The following is a 20,546-nucleotide window of genomic DNA, read 5'->3' as shown; positions in this document are numbered from 1 at the left end:
GCTGTGTGGGGCTCTCTCTGGGAAGAGGGGGTGGGAGGGAATTTTTAGCTCCTGCAGTAGAGAGACCTTGTGTGGGCTGATACAGTAGTTTGGATAAGTCAGGAAAGGTGGTTTCCTTGCAGAGAGAGGGAAAATAAATGACATTAGCAAGCTAGAACATAATGTACAAACTACAATTTTCCTTCCCTCTGTTTCTAACAGCCCCTGGAGGCAGAATCCAGAACTGCTTCCCTCTCTCAGCTGCTTTTTGTGCTCAGTCCTGTTTATTTTCTGCATTGGTTTTAAGCTGAACAATGAAAACTGAGCAGGCAGGCTCATTCTATGCTTCTCTTGCAATAGCCCACAGGAGGATTTATTTAGTTTCCACTGGAATTCATGAAAATCCTGGGACTGTTTCTATTGGACTTGGGGTCAGTAACATTTTGCTTTTCAACATCCAAAAACCTTAGTTTTGGGCCATGTTTGACATAGCATCTCTAATCAGAACAGCAGATTGGGGAGGGAGACCCATAAAATGCTGCTTCAGCACAAGAATTCCTTGGGGCAGAGAGCTTGCAGAGGGGCCTCAGTAGCAGAGGAGCTATGCACGACCAGCCTCTTACTATTTGGAGAGGCACCTTTCATCTCAAGTGTGCTTGTTCCAGCGTCAACTGTGGAATAGTAAAGACTCCTAGAGCTTGGTCAGAGCCTTTAGGCGACAGGGTGACTGGTACAAAGGGATTACTTACCAGGTGCATGAACTTGGATTCAGATGCAAGGTTCTTTCCAGCCTCAGTTTTCCATGGAGAGCATCCAGGCTGGCAGATGTCTTTGGGCCCTGTGTAAGTAGCAGGTTGTTCAATACTAACGAAGCCCTAGCAGGTGGGTCAGAAGCAGTGTAGGGATACCAATAGAAGACCAAGTAATTAATTAGAGGAGAAAATGAACAAAAAATGCCCAGTAGCTTTTACTTCAAGGCCCACGGTGATCCTGCCCCAACTCAGCACAGCCTGGGGAAGATACACAGGGGCCAGATTTAACTAGGCTTAGTCAGTGGCTGGATATGTGGAAATAGTCCTTGACTGTGAGGTGTGTAATAGTGTCCCAAGGAAGTAGGAGATCTCCTGTCCCAAAGATAAGTGAGCAAAGCCCCCTCCCTTGGGTCACTAGGGTAGTGCTCAAAGACCCCAGTTAGGGTTAAAGCTGCATGGTTCTGGGCACTGTACAAGTATTGAAGAGTTTACAGCCTAGGAAGAAATATTAAAATCCAGACACAGGGTCTGAAATGGGTTCAGCATACATGCAGGTGATCATGGGAGGCCGGGCGCATGGTTTAGTAACTCCATTTCTGGTTTTATTGTGGGATAGCAGTGAGGTCACAGGAAGGCAGGAGAGGAGTAAATAACAAGAAAATGGGAAAGGAGGGAGAGTGGAAATTCATCTGAACTGATGGATAAATGAATGTTTAAAATGAACTAAACATGAAACGAGTTTAAGAAAATCAGTACAGTAACCCCTGTAATGTGTTTATATTAAATCCAATTTTACAATATCCTCACCCTGTTCTTAATGTGCCAAAGGCTGTTGGTGTCAACAATGCTGATCTGCATCACAGAAGGCAGCAGGGGAAGTTGGTAAGGACAATGGAGCTTTTAGCTGTTGGGAAATTGTGGGAGGCAGTTTGGAATTGTGGGATAAACACATTAACTACAACTTTCTGCTAAAATGATGAGCAGATTAAATAGCTAATGTTGACACTGAAGTTGTAGGCCAAATTGTCTGCTGGGGTTACACCACTGAAGTCAGTGGAATTATGCCAGGAGATAATTGGCTTGCCATCTTTATGTTTCAGAGTCAACAATGGGCAGTTCACTGCTCTTGTTGAGCTACTGTTTCAGTTAGTCTGCAGACTCAGGCAGGCACACAGACACCACGGAATACAGGAGGCCCTGATTAAAACCTCCAGAGAAGCAAGGGAGAATCAGAGTTTTTATGTTCTCTGTACAGCATCCAGCACAATGGGACTCTGATCCATGACTGGTGCTCTTAGGTGCTCTGGTAATGCAAATAAATCATCAGAACTGGCAGCAGTGCCATTTATTAAAACTCCTGAATAGGTGACTCTAGGAGACTTTTAACACTCCAGTAAAAGCTGTTCTAAGAGAACCAGGATTTTGTTCCTTTGGAGCCTCTCTCTTCCTGCTGCTCATACCCCACATGGTACCACTGGAGCTGTGGTGAAAATGGTATCTTCATCAGGAAGGGAAGCAGCATCAAGAGACCAGGTCTCTCATGGAACACACAGCCTCTTTTCATGTAGATGTCCCTAGTAATGCAAAACTTGCCACTTTGTCACAGCAATGAACCTTCCCCTAAGCTGAGTGTGTGCACACCTTCCCACACCTCTTGGTGGAATGAGAACACAGGAGACCCTGCTCCAACAGGAACCTGCCTTGAGCTGAGATTCTGCCTGGAGGAGAGGTGGGAATATGCACAGAGTCAGGACGCACTGGAGAATTAGTTTAAACATTTATTTAAACAAACTACAAACCACTCCACTCTTTATTCTTTCAAAGAAAGACAATGACAAACTAGTTATTCTGCCAGTGTCAGAGCAGGCATAAGTCGTGTTCCACTATAACAACTCAATAGCAAAACTAGCAAGAGAGACTGACATATGGAGCTAGCAATGCAAAAGGGGGAGAAGTAAAAAGGGGTTTGAAACTGTTCAAAGGCACTTCTGCCCACTTGCCCTTCACTTTCCAGCCCAAAACATGGTGCTGGGTTTAAACTGCTTTTTTGGTTGCATAGCTAGCTGGTGTGAAAATCAGTGGTCTGTAATAGGCACCACTTGGATAGCGTGAATCCTCTAAGGCACATATGAGGTTATGGAGCACAGGACACTTTCTGCCAGGTATCTGAATCGTCTACTAGATCCAAGGGGAATCCAGTCTTCCCAACTGCAGAGCACTGAGAAATGAGGATAGCAGTGCACTGCAGGAGAGCAACTCCCATCAGCTTGGTGCTTGCTTATTGGACATGGCTTAGGCTTAGCACTTCACTCCTTCTCAAAGCCACTGCTGCAACATGAGAGACTCCATCTCCACTGCAGCAACAGAATTCTTATGCTGGGACTCCTAACCTAAAAACTGGCTCCAATGCATATGGGAGAAGAGAGGGCATAGTCACCAACAGTAACCAAGCAACCCTTGAACTCCTGGCATTCAAGACCCTACGCTGGAGCTGTCTCCCTCCTTCCCTCCCTATAACAATAAAGACAGCCAGATTGAGGTCTAACTCTGCCCAGGTTGCTGCCCAGAACAGACTGCATTTGATTCAGCTCTAGGATACTACAGTGATAGGCACGAGAGAAGATCCTAAAAGAGCACTGATTCCAAGCATGACACTTTGGCATCTGTCCCCAGACAGAGGATTTCATCAAGAAAAACGTTAGCACCCTTAAACAGTCCCCACAAGGGAAGAAAAGTCTAAGGTAGGTGAAACAGCTCTCATTGAAAGATTCAAGGCAACACTAGAGACACCCTGGTGATGGGGACAGTTTTAGGGATAATGAAATCACAGTCCCACCCCACTGCACGGGAGGAGAGGACTCTGCTTCCTAGAAGCCCCACCCTGGGGAATGGGTGAGGGACTAGCTTCCCCCTAGAGGCCCTTCCCAACTCAAAAATCCACCCCAAGTCAATTAGCTAAACAATTTAGAAAAATCTAATCTCATTCCCTACTAGGGATATGGGAAAGTCCCAAGTGTCAGGCCACTTCAAGTTCCTTGGGAGAGAACCTGGTGCAGCTAGAGAAGGGGTGAGCTTTAGACTGAGGCCTAACCATATACTGCCCTTGGGAAAGATACATTCTATGTGCACTGCAGTAGAGACCCATGCTGAGAGGCAGCTGTGCTCCCACTTTGTCAAAACAATGGAGTGGGGTCGGGGGAAATACCGACGAGGTTGACATCAGCATGGAGACTGTGTGTCAGCCTATTGTGAGGGATAAGTAGAAGCAAAGCCAGGAGCAGCAATGGACTCACTCTGAGAAACCAGACATGACAAGAGGAGCTCTGGCACCCAAAACTAGCTGAACAGATGGAGTAATGAGTGTGACACAGCCTGAGATCCAGACACACCTTTTCTGGTTAGGAAGCAGCTGGTCTGAACTCAAGAGCCCTATCTCAAGCAGTTCCCTCTGTTACAACTGGAAACTACATCCAATTCTCCTGTTTGTGCAGTGTTTGGAGGGTGAAAAGCACTAGCGAAGTGGTAGGTCCTCAGAATAAAGCATTTAAACTTCATCTGTAGGACTAGGGCACACAGCTGTATGGCCAAAGGCTGCACCTCAAGTCAGGGGCATGCTTTCTATCACCATCTCCCCACTGCCTCCAGAGTAAAACACATTCAAAGCTCTGTTTGCCCATGAGCAGCACTGAGCTGTCCCACAGGCTAGGGCCCTGTCCATTGCCATAATGGCCGGGAGCAGCTCAGAGTTCAGCACTCTAAAGTGAAGGTAGGGGAGTTAGAGTTCAGCCAACTTCCGTTCTCAATGGTTCTCTTTCTCTCACCTAGAAGTGCAGCGACTAATGCTGGGGTCCCAAGGTCAGCTCTCAGGAAGCAATGAAACAAAAGGGCCACAAGCTGCTACTGGAGCCATCAACATGATGGGTCCAGGGTCGTCTTGCCTCAAGGGCAGGATTGATGGATGAGGTACAGAGAAGAGCTGCTGCTGCCATAATCACTGAGCTGACCATGGCCTGGAGCTCAGGGCCCTGCCCCTCTGAAAACTCACTCCTAGACCATATCACCAAACGTACATGGGTGTTGCTCTGGAGCCTCCGCCCTCGCTCCTTATCTGTGAGTGACCTGAAGCCAGGAAAGCCGCTCTCTGCATTCAGTTAGTGTGTTGTGAAGTTGAATGGACCCCAGCAGGCTCAGGAGACTAGAGGCTGGAGCGGCATGAGTCCGTTCCCAAGAGACACCAGGAATCTGAATCCAAGTCAGTTTTTGGATCCGTTTCCATCTCTTCTTTGGCTGTCTGGGTTCCTTTGGAATAAGCCTGCAGCTGTCCAGACAAAACAGTTAATCACTCCCAGAACTTGGCTGCTGGCCATACACAATTTGCTGGCTACTTCAGATGCAAGTTTCTATCAAAGAGAGAGCTACTATGGCAATCCCAGCCAGGGCACACTACATCTAACTGCTCCCCTCTTCTTGGACAGGAGAAATACAAGCTGCCTAAAGCCCTTTAGGCACTGAAGTGCCCGCCTCATGGCTGTATTACTATTACATTATTGCCATGGGGTAAACCAGAGTGTCTTTGCAGTTGACAAAGAGCAACATGCACAAGAAATTTTTACCCTACACCCCTCTGCTCTGTCCCATCTCCTCCTGGCTTAAGAGATTTGAGTTTGATTAAAAGCTCTTCCTCTTCTCCTCCCCTCCCCCAAATCCAGCCAGAGTCAGGATCAAAGTTCTCTACCCCCACACACAACTTCCAACAGGTGTGGGAGTTCTCAGCCTGAATGCCCCACCCAAGGAATGTCCTCACCTGCTGCATTCCCTCAATCCCACTGCAGAACCTCTGGAGCTGGGCACTAAGACGACTGGTTTCCTCCTGCAGCTTCTGTTGATCAGCCAGACACTGTAACACCAAGCCCTGCAACCGCTCCACCTCAGTTTGCAAAGTGCTGCACACACAGGCTGAAGCTGGAGATGCTGCCTTTCCCTCTACACAGGGCAGGGCTAGAGTTGAACACATTTGCTGCGAAGAGAGATGAGGGAGTGAGTTTGTATGTGTGTGGAACATGTGAAACCTCCCAGGCCAGTGGCTGTCTGTGCCGTGGTGAGAGAGAATGAGGATGGAAGATGGCACCACAGCTGCTGAAGCTGCAGATTTTCAAATGCCAAGTGCTGGATCCTTCGGCAGCCAGGTCAGCTCGATATTAACCCTTATGTTATTCACTGCCAATTCCCCTGACCCCAAACTTGGACACACCTTCCTCCCTCTCCCTCTTTGCAGCTGTTGTCCCTACCTGCTTGTCATTCTGAGATCCTTGTTGATGCCTCCCCACCCCAGCCTAATTTCCCAGGTGAGTCGGGAATTAGCACCTCATCTAGAGATGGCAGCACTGTAAACTCCTGTATAATTTCCTGCCCTGTCCATGCTTCCCAGGTTCTTCCCTCCCACTGGAGTCTCCCAGCATGGGGTTAATATTTTCCCCAGATGCGTTAGCTGCATTTTTCTTAAGCTGAAACTCATTTTATTTCCTACCCATGTGTTTGCTGTCTCTTGGATTTCTTTCTCCTCACTGGTATTCACAACTCCTCCCAAGTTAGCATCAACTGTGATCATCATTAACTTGCCCTTTTCCACTCTCATCCAGACCATCAATTAGCCTGACCCAATGGCCCCCACTAGACCTCCCACAACTCAAACGTTGCCATTTATGCTCCCATCAGCTCTTAGTCAACCTTCATTCATTGTGGGAGATGTGGTCTTAAGATATATGTTACCTGGGGCTCTGTCTTGGGCTTGTTGAATTCTGCAGGAGCATCAGAGGCCGCTTTGAGTCCTTGCAGTTCCACGTAGGGAAGAGTCTCCTTTTCAGGCTCGGAAGAGTCTGTGCTCATAGGAAAGGGGCTGTCAGGCATGGGGATGAATTCAGCATTCTCCAGTTCCTGGACACACACAAGCAACATTGTATCAGAGATTCCTCATGCTCCCAAACACCCTGCATCTCTTCAGCCAGGACACCAAGACTATGGCTTAAGGGCTCATACAGCAGACCCCTTGCTTGAAGTCAGACTAGCAGCGACACTCTCCTCTGGATAGTAGCCTGGGACAGCACTAGGCTCTCAGATCTTCATTGGGGTGAACTCCACACCATTCCTGGTGTGGGCTGGTTGGCCGACAGGTCCCATTTATGTGACCATTTAGGTGTGCAACAATTCTCCAAAAAGGGCCATACTAATGTACTCACCCTACACACGCCCACACCATATATAACTTGAAAGCTTATTTTATGAATGTTTAGAAGAGGCATAAAATGAAGTAGTCAAGTGGTGCCATAAGCCTGTTTACAAGGTGAAACACTGGTATCTTAAAACAAAAAAGTGTCATTTTCTGCACAGTTCCAGAAACACTGCAACAGGACCATGAGTACAGTTTTTACTGTTTAACTTAATTTCAACACCTTAGTGTAGTACTTATTGGTCAAAGCTACCAAACAACAATATATTAAAAGATTTTTTAGTTTCGCATGGGCAAGTATTTTTTTCAGAAATGAAGCTGTTTAGAATGTGGCAAAAAATGGTGAATATCAATATCAAAGTATCTTACAAGTGATAAGGTATAGTTTTCTATACCTTCAATTGAAAATTTGCTGATCAGATCAGTCTCATACTGAAGGTTTTGCACCAGTAGAAGCAGATTGCATGCCTACAGTTTGTGCTGCATAGTAGGTACACATAAATGTATGTGAATTTCTAATATAATGCTTCTCCATCTATAAGCTATTGTACATATAATGTAGCATCTAGTCTGCTTGGTAAAATATTTTAATTTGTAATTGCCTATGCGTGCAGTACTTGCATTTGAAATATTCTAGAAACTGGCTTTTTAATTCAGTGACACTTATGCAGAGCTCAGTGTTAGTGTTAGAGATGATAACACACAGAGCCATAATATAAATATGCAAAAGCTATGGGAGAAAGAAGTGGCCTAACGAGAAGTAACGAAGACTTCTGCACTGAAGGATGAAGAGCATGTTACAGCTCTTATCAACAATGTCATCAACTATATGACAAACCCATTTGACCTGAATCACATCCAAAGGAGTTTATCAACATATTTGCTGGACTGCATGTAAAAATCAGGTGTACAGGAGTCTACTGAGAACAGCAGATGTCGGTGAAGAACAAATACAGACTTATGAGAGGGACACTTGATTCTGACAGGACATATCTTTTTCAGCTCAGTCAAGAAATCTGGCATCCAAAACATTTGCTGACACGGCCAAGACCACCAAGTTTAAGTCAGGCAAAGGAGGGAAACTTGCAGCAGCTATTAGTCCTAAAATTGTTTTCTGCAGAGCCCAGTCCTTAGCAAGATGCAGAGATGATGTTTCAATGGCAACTCTTCTCAGTCACCCAATAGGACCTGTGCCTGTGTCCCTCTTCCATACTGATGAAACAATGAAAAGAACAGATAAAACTGAATTAAGGCATCAGCTGGAAGCTCAAGTTGGAAGACTCCATGAGCAAAGCGCATACAACAAAGAAGCCAGAAATGCCATGGCTGTCGTACAGCTGATGGCTGGACACTAATTCTACGCATTCGATGAATTACCTGCTGAGTACCTAAGGCAGGTCCTAAAAGGATTTGACAAAGCCAATTCTGTAATCAAAGTCTTTGACAGATATGGCAGGAACTTTGTGAAAACTGCTGACAGACAGTGCTGGACAGGATCTAAGGTTGGATGCAAGAAATACCAGGTGATTGGTGGATGCCACGGAAAAAATTCTGAATGTGGTATCCAACAGGCGGTCACTTCTAAAATTCCTCTATGAATATAGGGTTAAAAATGCACCTGAGTGTGCAGGAGCACACCCAACACAAACATTCCTTTTTGCGGGAGGCTTTTCTGATGGTGAAATAAGCAAAGGCCATCACCAGTAGAGGGTTTTGAAGTAGTCCAAGACTTATACAGTACTCAAGAGAAAGAAGACAAAAAGATACTTTTGCATGCTGTATGTACCAATATAGATTTTGGCTCTGTGTGTGTCAAAGGAACCATAAGAAGGTCACCTGATACACAAGTTTTGATCCTTGCTGTTCATTGCTTTCCAAACCTGGAACACATAGGTAACATGTAGGCACCATTACCAGCACAACAGACAAGCACTGCTTCATATCTGCGCATGCAATTTGTGATGCATTCACTCTGACTTCTGCAACGCACTTCCTGCTGTACATGTATTAACAGGATGTGTCTGTATCAGCCCTGTTTAGTATTTAGAAAACACTGTGTTTAATGTTGTCAAAACAAAGGTACTGTACCACTTCAGACATCTTGCCAAATCGGGAAAGAGTGACGGACAAGCTGCAATTTCTGCACCAAAGAAGTTGGTAGCAGTGCTGTCTGACCAGCATGAGAAAGAAAGAGACCCATAGAGAACCGAACTGCTTATGCCTCAATCTAGGCCTGAGGACAGTTCTGAAAAGCACATAAAAAGTGCACCTTGGCAAACAAATATTTGAATGTCCCCACAAATCGGTAAACCAGCTATTGGATCACTATTGCAATGTAGAGAATGAACTACTGCCTATACTTTTCAAGGGTCCGATAGCAGCTGAGCTTCTACAAGCCCTTATTTGTGCCTGTACCAGTAAAGGTTGTTGCACAATCTACTGCGTCTGTAGTCAGAACAATCTTCCCTGCACAGAACTGTGTATAAGCCAAGGCAATGAAGACTATGTTATCCCATGCACTCTTGACAGAGATCATAATGATGAACAAGATCTTGACTGGAGATGTTACCAGCGTTATTACATTTCAATGATACCTGTAAAAATGTGTTATTAGATTTTGTTTCACCTTTAGATTGATGATGTGATGCTTTGGGTCACAAAGAAATTGAATTTTATGTCTTGCAATAACACCTAGAGTCATTAAACTAACAAATGTATGCAAATATTTCAAAGTGGTCTGTAGCAGGGTGGTCACCTGCTCCCTGGTCTGGAATGGGTTACAGTCAACCCTGGGAGAGGGCTGGGAGCTAAAAGCTAGGCTGATTAGGGAAGCAGCCACAGCTGGGCCATGGCCCAATCAGACCTCAGCTGGCCCTGATAAGAGGGCTATGAGCCAGGAGCTAGGCACTCTCCCTCCAGCTTCAGGGGGAGAAGGACCTAGCTGCCTGGGAGCTGAAGGTGCAGGCAACAGAGCAGGGCTGGGGAAAAGTGAGAGGAGCTCCTGCCTGGCAACTCCCCAGGCTGCAGGCCCTGTGCAAGGCCAAACCAGGTACTGGGATTGCAGGGGGCAGCCCAGGGGTTAGGCAAAGACAGCAGGTCCAAACCCCCTCTTTGCCAATGACGAATGGCTTGTACATTGCAGTCTGCCCCAGTGAGTGGGGGCTAGATGGAGACTGGCAGTAGCCATAGACTGAGGTGAGGTGGGGATAGAGGGTTAAGGGTTCCTCAGGGAGAGGAGACCCAGATCTGTGGAGGTACTGCCAGAGGGCAGCACCCAAGGTAAAGGGGCACTGGGGTCTAGGAAGGACATGGGGGCCAGCAACAGGTGGGACACCAGCCAGCAGAGGGCGCTCCGAGGCTGGAAAAGCCAATTCCCTGGAGGACAGCAGGAGGTGCCGCACCAGCGACTTGTTGCATTGCTACATGGTCATTTTGGTGTCCCTGTTTATCCCATTTCTATGGTAATAGCACCACTTGCCGGCTCCACATTGTACCTCATATTAAAGCAGACGTGATAAGCTTTCAAATGATGTATGAGGTGTGTGGGTGTAAATAGCGTACATTAAGTTGACCAAACCAGTGGTGTTGGCTGTGTGTCTAAATCCAGGTACTACCACAGAACAAGAAGTGCAGAGAAATGCCAATCTGGTGAAGAGGCGGTCTCCTATGCCCTCTGGTGGGGAAGAAGAAAGGCTGCAGACAGTTTAGAGAGAAGCCTCTTGGAGCTCTTCTTGCTGGGCTTTTTGAGGAAAAAGGGGCAGCTTGTTCTCCCTTAACCGTGATCCCTGGGATTTTAGATAAATTCATGAGGCAGTTTGTTACCTTACGCAGCCAACCAGGGCAGGAGCTGCTGTCGGCATTGCTGTCCCCCATGGCCTCTGTTGCACTGACCCAGCCCCCCATTCCACGATCTGCTTCCATGGTTCCCCGAAAGCCTCCACTTGGATCAGGGGTTTCAAATTCCCGTTCATTTTCCTCCTCCTCTCCTCCACCAGTTGTGGAGCTCTGAGCCACTGGCAGACAAGAAAGAGAAGCAGCAACCTTACACATTTCACTGGCTCTATCAGTTCAGGGAATGCAGCAGGTGCTGGATCCCAGATGAGGCAGATAAAAGAGAAGAGGGGGTTATCCTCCTAGAAGCTACTTTAACTGCAGAAACCTGAGGGTGAGTATTTGCCTGGACTGTCTCCTTCCAGCCATGTAAGTCATAAAACACCATGCCACCCTCCCCAAAAGTGACCCTCTGCCACACAATCTTGCTTCCTGGCCCACCTCTCCCAACCCCAAAGTCCCTGGGTGACTCTAAGATAGGTAACCACCTCCTTGTCCATCAAGCTGCTTCCCTAAGTTATAAGTGGATAAGGAAAAGTTATTAACTTATTCTCATAATACAAGAACTAGGGGTCACCAAATGAAATTAATAGGCAGCAGATTTAAAACAAATAAAAAGAAGTTCTTCACGCAGCGCACAGTCAACTTGTGGAACTCCTTACCTGAGGAGGTTGTGAAGGCTAGGACTATAACAGTGTTTAAAAGAAAACTGGATAAATTCATGGTGGTGAAGTCCATAAATGGCTATTAGCCAGGACGGGTGAAGAATGGTGTCCCTAGCCTCTGTTCGTCAGAGGATGGAGATGGATGGCAGGAGAGTGATCACTTGATCATTGCCTGTTAGGTTCACTCCCTCTGGGGCACCTGGCATTGGCCACTGTCGGTAGACAGGTACTGGGCTAGATGGACCTTTGGTCTGACCCAGTATGGCCGTTCTTATGTTCATATGTTCCTGTCACATAAAGGGACACTGACGACAAATGCCTGGACTGATCAGACAGAAGAGTTGACTGCTTTTCCCCCACACACACTATCTCCTTGTCTTCATCTCTGTAGATACTCATCCAGTCCCACCACCTCCACAAGCATCCAGCCCAATCCTATCAGCCTGCCCTGCCTTCCTAACCCTTCTAACACAGTCTGTTTGAAAGTTAATGACGTCGTTGCCACTTTGGTGAGAGTTACTGAACCACTGGCACCCCAGGCTAAGCTAACTAGACACAGATCCCACACTGTCCAGTTCTCCCACCAGAAGCCTCTGATCTTGCCCTCCTTCAGTCCATCTAAAATGTTTCTGCCAGAGGTGTCTCCTCCAGCAGCTGTCACCATATAACCTCCCTCTACTGATCTCCTCTTGCCTTTCACATCAAGTTCAGACATCTCATGTTAAAGGCCCCACACAGCTCAGCTCCTGTTTCCATCTCTTCCTACTCCTCTCCCATGCTGTTTGCATCCTTCCCCTTAGGCTTGGCCCTTCCTCATCCTGTGCACTAGTTGGCCTCCTTCTCTTTATTTAAAGCCCCTCACATTCTTCCTTGAGACCTTGCAAAGACAGAACTGAAACCATGTGACAGGACCAACTGCATCCACTCTCACAGTGCATTGGTGCAAGGGCTATGTCTGAAAAAATACAGAGGCCTGAGCCAGTTGGACACAGATACCATAATTCATACCTAGATACCACGGTGACTGGATAAAATAATAGAACCACCCTGCACAGACCATGTGCCTTCTTGTCTGCATTCAGTCTAACTCAATCTGCAAGACCTCTGCTGGGCAGGGACTTCAACATGGAGCATACAGACATTTACATTTCTGCTGCTTGGCTCTCACATTTGTTATCTCCAGGGCCTCCTCCAAGGACCTGAAGTCTTTGCTCCTCAGAAATTTCAGCTGCTCTAGTTTTCTCAGATCTCACACTTCTAGGGGGTTTGAGTGGGCTGAAACCTGGTTTGGTTAATAAGGACTGGTTTTGCTTGCACCTAAGCAGACGTGTCGCACTGTGCTAATTGAGGCAAGTAACCTCCTATAATCATGCTCCTCACAGGTACTACTATACTGGAGAAGGAGGCAGCCAGCTGGCCCCAGTAGGGAAGGAGACCAGGAAGCCCAGCGAAGGCAGGAAGCAGTGACGGTGGGATGGGTAATGACTGGCTCTGAAAGCCCTTTGAAATGACCCTGCACATGTCTGAACCTTTCCAGTGTGCATCAAAGCTGCTGCTGCCCAGGAACCCCAGCTGTGGAGTGACCCATGTGGCTTTACCCAGGGCTGATTACTCACCCGTACCAATGGACAAGCCACTACTGTTGGATCGGATGGTTTTGGAATTCAGCACCTTTTCTATGGAAAGAAAGAATATCCCTTCGGTAAAGGGCTCTCACAAAGGTGGTACAAATCAAAACAGGACAAAACCAGCATTCCAGTACTGGGACGAACATGAACTCGCCAGTGATCTTGACCCTCTCTCCCAGTAAGCTCATGTTAGTGAGTACTGAGTTATCACAACAAATGTCCTTGGAACAGCCCCTGTCTCTGAAACACACTCACCAACAATGAGAATGGTGTGCCAGCCACGGCAGGACAGATCTGGAACGTGGTGCAGGGACCCAAAAATGGGCCGAGGCCATGAAGTACAAATATCGGAGCCATGAGCTCTCTCTGTCGGTGTCATTGCCAGACGTCCATTCCCACCATTGCCCCAGGCAAAGATATGGTTATCTAGGAAAAAACTGATCCATCAGCCTGAACTTAGAAACATCTCATTACCCTTCCAGGGGCCCCACCACACCTCACTTCTTTACCATAGCTACTCCAGTTCAAGACAGACAGGGCGTCTAGTCCACCTGCTACCAACTAGCCATTGGAAGGCTAAAATTATGTGTAGTGAAGTCTAGCAGCTAGTCTCCAGCCCACCACCTGTCAGCCTATGGACAGCGTTAGCTAAAGCTTTGTGCTGCCCTACCCCACTGATATGGCACCAATCTGGGAAAATTTCCCTGTTCCAGTCACAGCCTTTCAGAGCCTGACTGTGCCACGGCTAACTGCAAAGATGGCAGTCTTTCTGTGCTGCCCTGAATGGCAGAAGATACAGGAAATGCTTCCATTGCTAGATGGCAGCCAAATGTCAAACTATTCTGCAGACCCAGCCCACAGGAGGAGTCCACTGCAGCCCCACAAATGCCCACTCACCGTCAGTAGCAGCTATGGTGAATTCATCTCCACATGAAACCCTGATCACCTGCTTACCCCCAAGGGGGCCTCCTAGCAGGTTAATTCCCAGATGCTTCTTATAGTCGCCAACACCCAGCTGTCCACACTTGTTGGAGCCGAAGGTCAGCAAGCGTCCCCGCTCTGAGAGGAGGAATGAGGAGAGTCATGGTAGGTACCCAAGACAGGAAGCAGCCATGCAGACAGAGAGAATTACTAGCAACAGCCCATGACCAAAAAGGACTCAGCCAAGAACTTGGTCATGCTGGAAGGGAACTATTAGCCAATGATAATTGCTTCAACCCAAGAAAATCCCCCAGCCATTCAAATATCTCTTTGCTTCCCACCTTTGACTCTGGATCCCGTGACTCTTCCCCAGTGCCTTAACAGAGGTGCTCTGGCAGGGGGAACCAAGGTGCCTGATCAGGTTCTAAAGCTGAATGTCAGCCTTTCCCAAGGTATTATCCTTTCCATGCACAAGCCTCTCCTCCCTTTAGGAGGGCTGACCCAAGCTCTGATATTGCTGCTGCTGAACAATGTGAAATTCATGCCTGCTCCAGGAATTGACAGCCAGTGGCAAAGGGAGCTGAGACCCTATCTAAAACCTTCAGTGCCCAGAGGTCAGCACTCGGCTCGCAATCACTGGATGGGGCTTCATGAGCTTCTACTTTGCTCAGTGGAGCTGAAATGAAATGGAATAGAGCTGATTTAAAGGACCAGCACAAATGGTATCCTACTAACTCCGAACACAGCATACAAGCCAGTGACATGTACAGTGAAAGCCTATCCCTGGGGACAACTAGCTCCTCTAACTGGGAATGGGGAAGTGGAGCCATTCCCCAATACCACTTGCACTGTGAGTTGGTCTCACCATCTATGGAAGCTGTATGCGTCTTTCCTGGGGCAATGGTGCGGATCTTGTAGAAGGAGAGCTGCTTGGCCAGAGTAAGGGAAGTGGTGTAGGGAACTTCATAGTAGGTCTGAAGGAAGAGACCAGACATAATCAGGTAAAGCCCAGAGCCAGCACCCCAGGGGCACACACATCACGCACATTCATCAGCCAAGATCTATTTATGCAAGTCTTGGGTAGAGGACTGTGCTGGGTCTGCCAGCCCTGCAAGAAGACAGGCAATTCCTGCCAGGTTCAGATTCCACTTACGTTGTATGAGTGCCCCAGATGCAGCTAACATGCTGTTTTACCACCACAGAAGTGAACTGAACCCACTGGCAGATGTGAGGCTGGGGAATGATTTGCCTCTCATCATACTAGCAGGTGCGTTAGGATTTCCCTTCCCCCTGCAGTTCTGAGCTGGGATCCAGTGGATGGACGTATCCCATGTGATGGATTCCTTGCCATTGTTGGGGGACCTCTGCTTCCCCATCTTCTAGGAAACCCTGGGAGCAGGCACAGGAGCACCAGATGCACTCACATCATGGTTGATGATCCCAGACGTGCATTGGTTCAGGCCCAGTTTGTTGAACTCGTTGAGTCCACATGCCAGCACTTTGCCCGTCTGGGTCAGCAGGAAAGTCCCATCACAGCCACACTGGACTGAGACAATGTTCAAGGTCTTTGGAACATCCACCTAGATTGAAAACATAATTGCCAGGAATCAAGACCTGACAGATACCGAGCAGAAGCAAAGGTCGAAACCGAGAACACAGCAAACACCTGACTAGATCAAAGCAGTGGTTCATCTAGTCTAGGTCCTATTCCTGACAATGGCCAGTACAAGCTACTTCAGATGAATGTGTAAGAAACTTCATAACAGAATAAACTGCCCACCGGAAAGTTATACCTTCCTGACAATTAGTTCGGTTTTATGACCTGAAGCCCATTCATATCAACGTATGATCCTCCAGTGAATCCTACCAAGCTTGTGACCTTAATGGTATTTTGCATTAGTAACTGTTATTACTCCATAAGGGAAGTCACTTATTAAGCACTATCAGAATTTGGCTTTTATCCTCAAAGCATGTGTTTTTCTTCCTTCTGCATCTTCTTTCCTATTTAATGTAAACATCTGATCCTCACTGAATTAGAATAACAGACAGCGTAGGGGAAGTAAGAACAAGTATGAAAGATCAGGGGATTGTTTATCTACACAACATCTTTTTGGTAAAGAAAAGATGGTGAGGAGTGATCTTTGTAGTGAGTGGCGGAAAATGATCACAGTAAACATTTTAGCCATGCAGACTTGCTGGTTCCATGTGAGGTTCCAGAGTGCCTCATAGTCTTCTCTACTATTGACTAACCTACATAATTTTGTGTAATCTGCAAAATTAAACAGAGGGGGGTTAATCCATCTGTTCTGATCATTAATAAATACAACAAGTAACACTTGGAGCCTCCAAGTAAACTTCTTGCCATGAAGAAAATTGATCCTTTTTTTTTCCGTCTCTTAGCTGGTTTCTAACCCATGATAGAACTTCACCTCCCACTCCTTTTGGGAGGGATTTTATATGGATTTCCAATAATTTCTGACAAGTTATATCAACTCATTTTCCTTTTGCCATTATTTTGTGAAATATTCAAAGAATTTCAGTAGGTTAGAGAAGTGCAATTTTCCTCTGTAGATTTGGGGCATGGAATTTGGTACTGACTAATAGTTCAGGAAGCTCCTCTCCTACAGGACTTTCTTGTCAAGTTCAGCACTTGCCATTATTTGTCTCTGCAAGGAGGTCGCAGAACAGTGAAGTTGGAAGTCACAAGGCACGGGGAGCACCTTAGCTTGGCCATTTTGAGAGCTATATTTCCCATCTCAGACAGACTGATAGCTGCCATTAGATCTAGTGCCAGTGATTGGTTAAGTGAATATGGAACCCTCAAAGCTCTGCAGTGCCTTGGGAAAAACAAACTCAGGCAGCAAATTTTCAAAAACAGTGACTCATTTGGGCCCAGATTAATGCCTGAGAGGTGTTTCAGAAGGAGGCGGCTGGAGTTTTACCTTCTGAGGGGTGTAGTGATCCTCTTCCGAATCCAAACCCAGACGCCCTGTGTCAGCAGAGAGACTATGGTGAGAAACAGGAATGCACAATCTTTCCATGGCTGAGAGGCCTGTCCTTGGGATATGCCCTCCTAGCAAAATCCCCCAAAGCCAGGAGCCCTGCTTCTGGGAAACAGTGCTGCTCTCTATTCATCAAGGACAACGTGCACTGCTGCAGTTCACAGAGAACTCTGCGTCCCAAAGGCAGAGTATCTATTCCTGGGGAAACCACCCTGCCTCCCAACTTCCTAGTAAAATCCCAAAGTTTCATTCCTCATCTCTCAATCTAATTTGGAAAGAAAACCTCAAGAACGACTACATGATTTTTGGCCTCCAAGATGCCCTAGGCAGCCTTCATCTATTCCCTGCTTTATATAACTGCATCGTAGCCACCGTCCTGCCAGTTGCAAGTAAAAGTGGATGTGTTTCCATTCCCTCTCAGGGTCATACTGTGTCTGACGTCCCTAGGCCTCCAAAGCTTGGAACAGGTCCCAGAAAGAGGACATGACATGACTGCACATACCATACTCCCCACAGCCCCACGAGTAGACCTCTCTATTTCTGGTCAGAACAGCCACGTGATTATCTCCACAGGAGACTTGCTCCACAGGATTGTTGAGGAAGAAGTCCAGCTGCAGAGGGTCCAGGACCTCAGAGCCAAATGCCTTGTCAACACCCATGCAACCATAATAGTCCGAGCCAAAGGCATACATCTGGCCTTCATCTGCATGAAAGAAGGAGCAAACTCAGACAGCATACGGAGCTTGCATCAGGCTGCCTAATAGCCTCCCGTGGAGTGGCCAAAGGAGCCTGATCCCTGTGGTCACCCTCATCTTTAATACAAAGGAGTGGCCCAAGGAGATTATAAAGTCTTTGCCTGAAATGTAACCTAGTTGTTCATATTAAGATGGATCATTGCATGCTGGGACCTGCAGGCCTCTTGTTTGAGAAGCACAGAGAAAGCCAAAGAGTAGCCTTTCCCTGGTAAAGTTGCTCTGCTGATCTGGTCTTGGAGAGAGACTGGTCCACTGTGCAGCAAACCAGGGTCTCTCCTCATGCCACCCAATCAGTCTCTCACCTGTGATGCAAACGGTAAAGTCATCCCCGCAGGACACCTGGTGGATAGCCTTCCCCTGCAACTTCTCCACACGCTTTGGCTGCCGGTATGAAGCTTTGTCTCCATGCCCCAACTGGCCATGCAGCTTTGTGCCCCCCTGCATATTCTGTAATATATAAAAGCCTGGTAAGGATGCACATCCAGAGCTCAGGTGGATACTGTCAGTACCCTTGAAGCCTGAGAATGAGGAATTAAGGAGAAAACAGCAAGGGAAAGCATTTTAGCTACCATATCCTAGGGAAAGGGCTGGTCTCTCAGTGGGGTATGATACAAATGCCACCTTGGGCTTTCAGGTAGCTTTAATTATGCCCTTAGGAGGCGAAATCAGGTTTCAAGCCATCAGCTGATGGCCACAAGAGTTGAGAAGGAATGCCTCTTCTTTCCCATGCCTACTCAAATGGACAGGTGCACTATATGGCTAAGGCCCTGTGTAATCCGTAATGCTGCAGGATATGATTATTGGTGCAGAACTGTGCTCAAGGATCTCAGCTTTCATTATTACAAACACTGCTAATGCTTATGAGTGCAAAGAAATCCTTAAGCGTGTGAAACAAGTGTCACTGATGCAGCAACGTCTGCCTGAGTCTGCAGACAAACAAACAATAGCTCTGAAAATTTTGAATTTCCCCTCTCATCTTGGTGGGTTGTTGATGCTGAAACCTAAATATGAAAATTAGAGTGTCAACAATGTTAATGAGCTCACTGATGGTTTTAGTAGTGAATGTGTTTGTCCCATAATCACCAACAGCCTCCCTCCCCAAGAGAGCTATTCCCTAATTCAATGATCAACATTTCCTGCTCCTCCCCTTCCCCTCTGAACAGGTTCTATGCTGCAGTTGTGAGCTGTCAATACAAAAATCTGCAGAATGCTGAAAATGTAGGTGTAGGATACATTTGTTTAGTTTAATACCAAAGCAACTGGCGAAACAAAAGTGAATTATTTTAAAATTCACTATAAAACAATTTTTCCATTTACCTTAAGCTGCGGCAGTCCCCAGCTTGGTCACTGAAAGAAGAGGCCCTTGCTGCAGAATTTGGAACCAGCTTGCTGCAGAGTACTCAGAGTCCTACCTATATCCAGTAAGGCCACGGTTCCTGCACTCAGCACATGACTCCTGCATTCTAATGGACCCCCCCACCCTTCCATGGGGTCTCTGAAAACCCTTCTCCAAAAATAAATATAGGCCAATGGAACAGTACAAGACTGACACTGCACTTTGAGATTAGGGAGAGAACGAAAGGATACTTGGCTCACGGCACCATGCCACAGTCCCTAACTTACCACCCTTTGGTGTGCTGCAATTCTCGGTAACATCAGCAGCACTTCAACACCTGACTCCACAGCAGAACTTCTGATCCCCCCACCCCCTACCCACCATAAAAAACTATACTTGAGAGGTTTAGGTTAGCACCCAAAGGGGCTGCCTCCAACCATTTCCGCTACTTCATCCAATCCCCAAACCTGTCTACATTTAATCTGAGCTTCCATTCTCCTGTTTCTAACAGACTGATAAATTGACCTATGGCTGGATACTCTAACTTTTAAATCTTCTATCCCTGGGCTCCTTGCCTTCCCAAGTTCTTTCTGCTTGGCTCACTTACCACCCAAGTGTAGAGCTCCTTCTCCACTGTCACCACAGCAAAGTGAGTGTTTCCGGCACACACCTGGCGCGCACTGCAGCCACTTTTGATGACATCCAGCTTCTGGGGGGTGGACTTCCCACCCCCCCAAACATACACCTCACTAGTGCGCGAAGTCACCACTGCAATTGGTGTCTCACTGACGGTGCTCGACCTGTATAACATCCCCCAGAACACAAATGACCTTAGTATGAAGCTATGACCACTGTCAACACTGTCCAACCCAAATCCTTTCTTCTGGTCCTCACACAGAGGAGAAGCTAAAAGAGAACTGGACTGCTTGCGTCTGAGCTGCAGCTCTTCACAAACATCAGTGGGTTTTTCTTTACAAAAACTCTTCTCTCCTCAGAGACTGTGATGTTTGGAGTGTTCTAAATATGCTCAGGAGCACAGCTGGGTGAGTACTGCAGAAAAAGGAGCCTCCAACGATCATTCAAATAAAAACCAGAATCCAATCTAATGACATTTAGAACACTGACATGACAGTTGGTATTTGTCAAATGTGAAGGTCTCATGATACTCACGAAAAAGTGCTCAGAAAGTGAAAGATTCACAAATAATCACGCAAACATACACAAAGGAACACATGGCCACCTCAATCTCCAGTTTCCCTTTAACAGAATTTCAGACATCCAATCAAGGAACAAAAACACACTATATAACTTACGTGACCAATCACTCCACAAACAACAGATCACAAAATGGAAGCCACAGTCAAAGCGGGTAGTTTGTGAACAACACATGGACTGAAACAGGATCAAACACAGAGCTGAGCCAATGCTTTCAAATAATCAATGTGTGAAAA

General features: G+C 46.8%; 1 protein-coding gene across 4 annotated transcripts in view; it reads right to left on the bottom strand.

The window, feature by feature from the left end:
- Positions 1–2,495: 2,495 nt before the first annotated feature.
- Positions 2,496–20,546, bottom strand: part of NEK9 (NIMA related kinase 9) — a 39,381-nt gene continuing 21,330 nt past the window's right edge. For 3 of the 4 annotated variants that reach the window (XM_030559117.1, XM_030559119.1, XM_030559120.1), the window contains 13 exons: positions 19,703–19,895; positions 18,062–18,206; positions 17,507–17,707; positions 16,945–16,991; positions 15,427–15,582; positions 14,868–14,976; positions 13,979–14,140; positions 13,337–13,507; positions 13,070–13,129; positions 10,780–10,970; positions 6,501–6,665; positions 5,536–5,748; positions 2,496–5,049 (listed from right to left, as the gene is read on the bottom strand). In XM_030559117.1, coding sequence (XP_030414977.1) covers positions 4,927–5,049; positions 5,536–5,748; positions 6,501–6,665; positions 10,780–10,970; positions 13,070–13,129; positions 13,337–13,507; positions 13,979–14,140; positions 14,868–14,976; positions 15,427–15,582; positions 16,945–16,991; positions 17,507–17,707; positions 18,062–18,206; positions 19,703–19,895 — 1,936 coding nt within the window. In that variant the 3' untranslated portion in view covers positions 2,496–4,926. The remainder of the gene's footprint in view (positions 5,050–5,535; positions 5,749–6,500; positions 6,666–10,779; positions 10,971–13,069; positions 13,130–13,336; positions 13,508–13,978; positions 14,141–14,867; positions 14,977–15,426; positions 15,583–16,944; positions 16,992–17,506; positions 17,708–18,061; positions 18,207–19,702; positions 19,896–20,546) is intronic. The other variant, XM_030559118.1, reaches the window with a different exon arrangement.

Source organism: Gopherus evgoodei, chromosome 4 (genome assembly GCF_007399415.2).
Source record: "Gopherus evgoodei ecotype Sinaloan lineage chromosome 4, rGopEvg1_v1.p, whole genome shotgun sequence".
Lineage (NCBI taxonomy): Eukaryota > Metazoa > Chordata > Testudines > Testudinidae > Gopherus > Gopherus evgoodei.
Note: the sequence above shows the minus strand (reverse complement) of the source record. Positions and strands in the feature narration are given on the sequence as shown.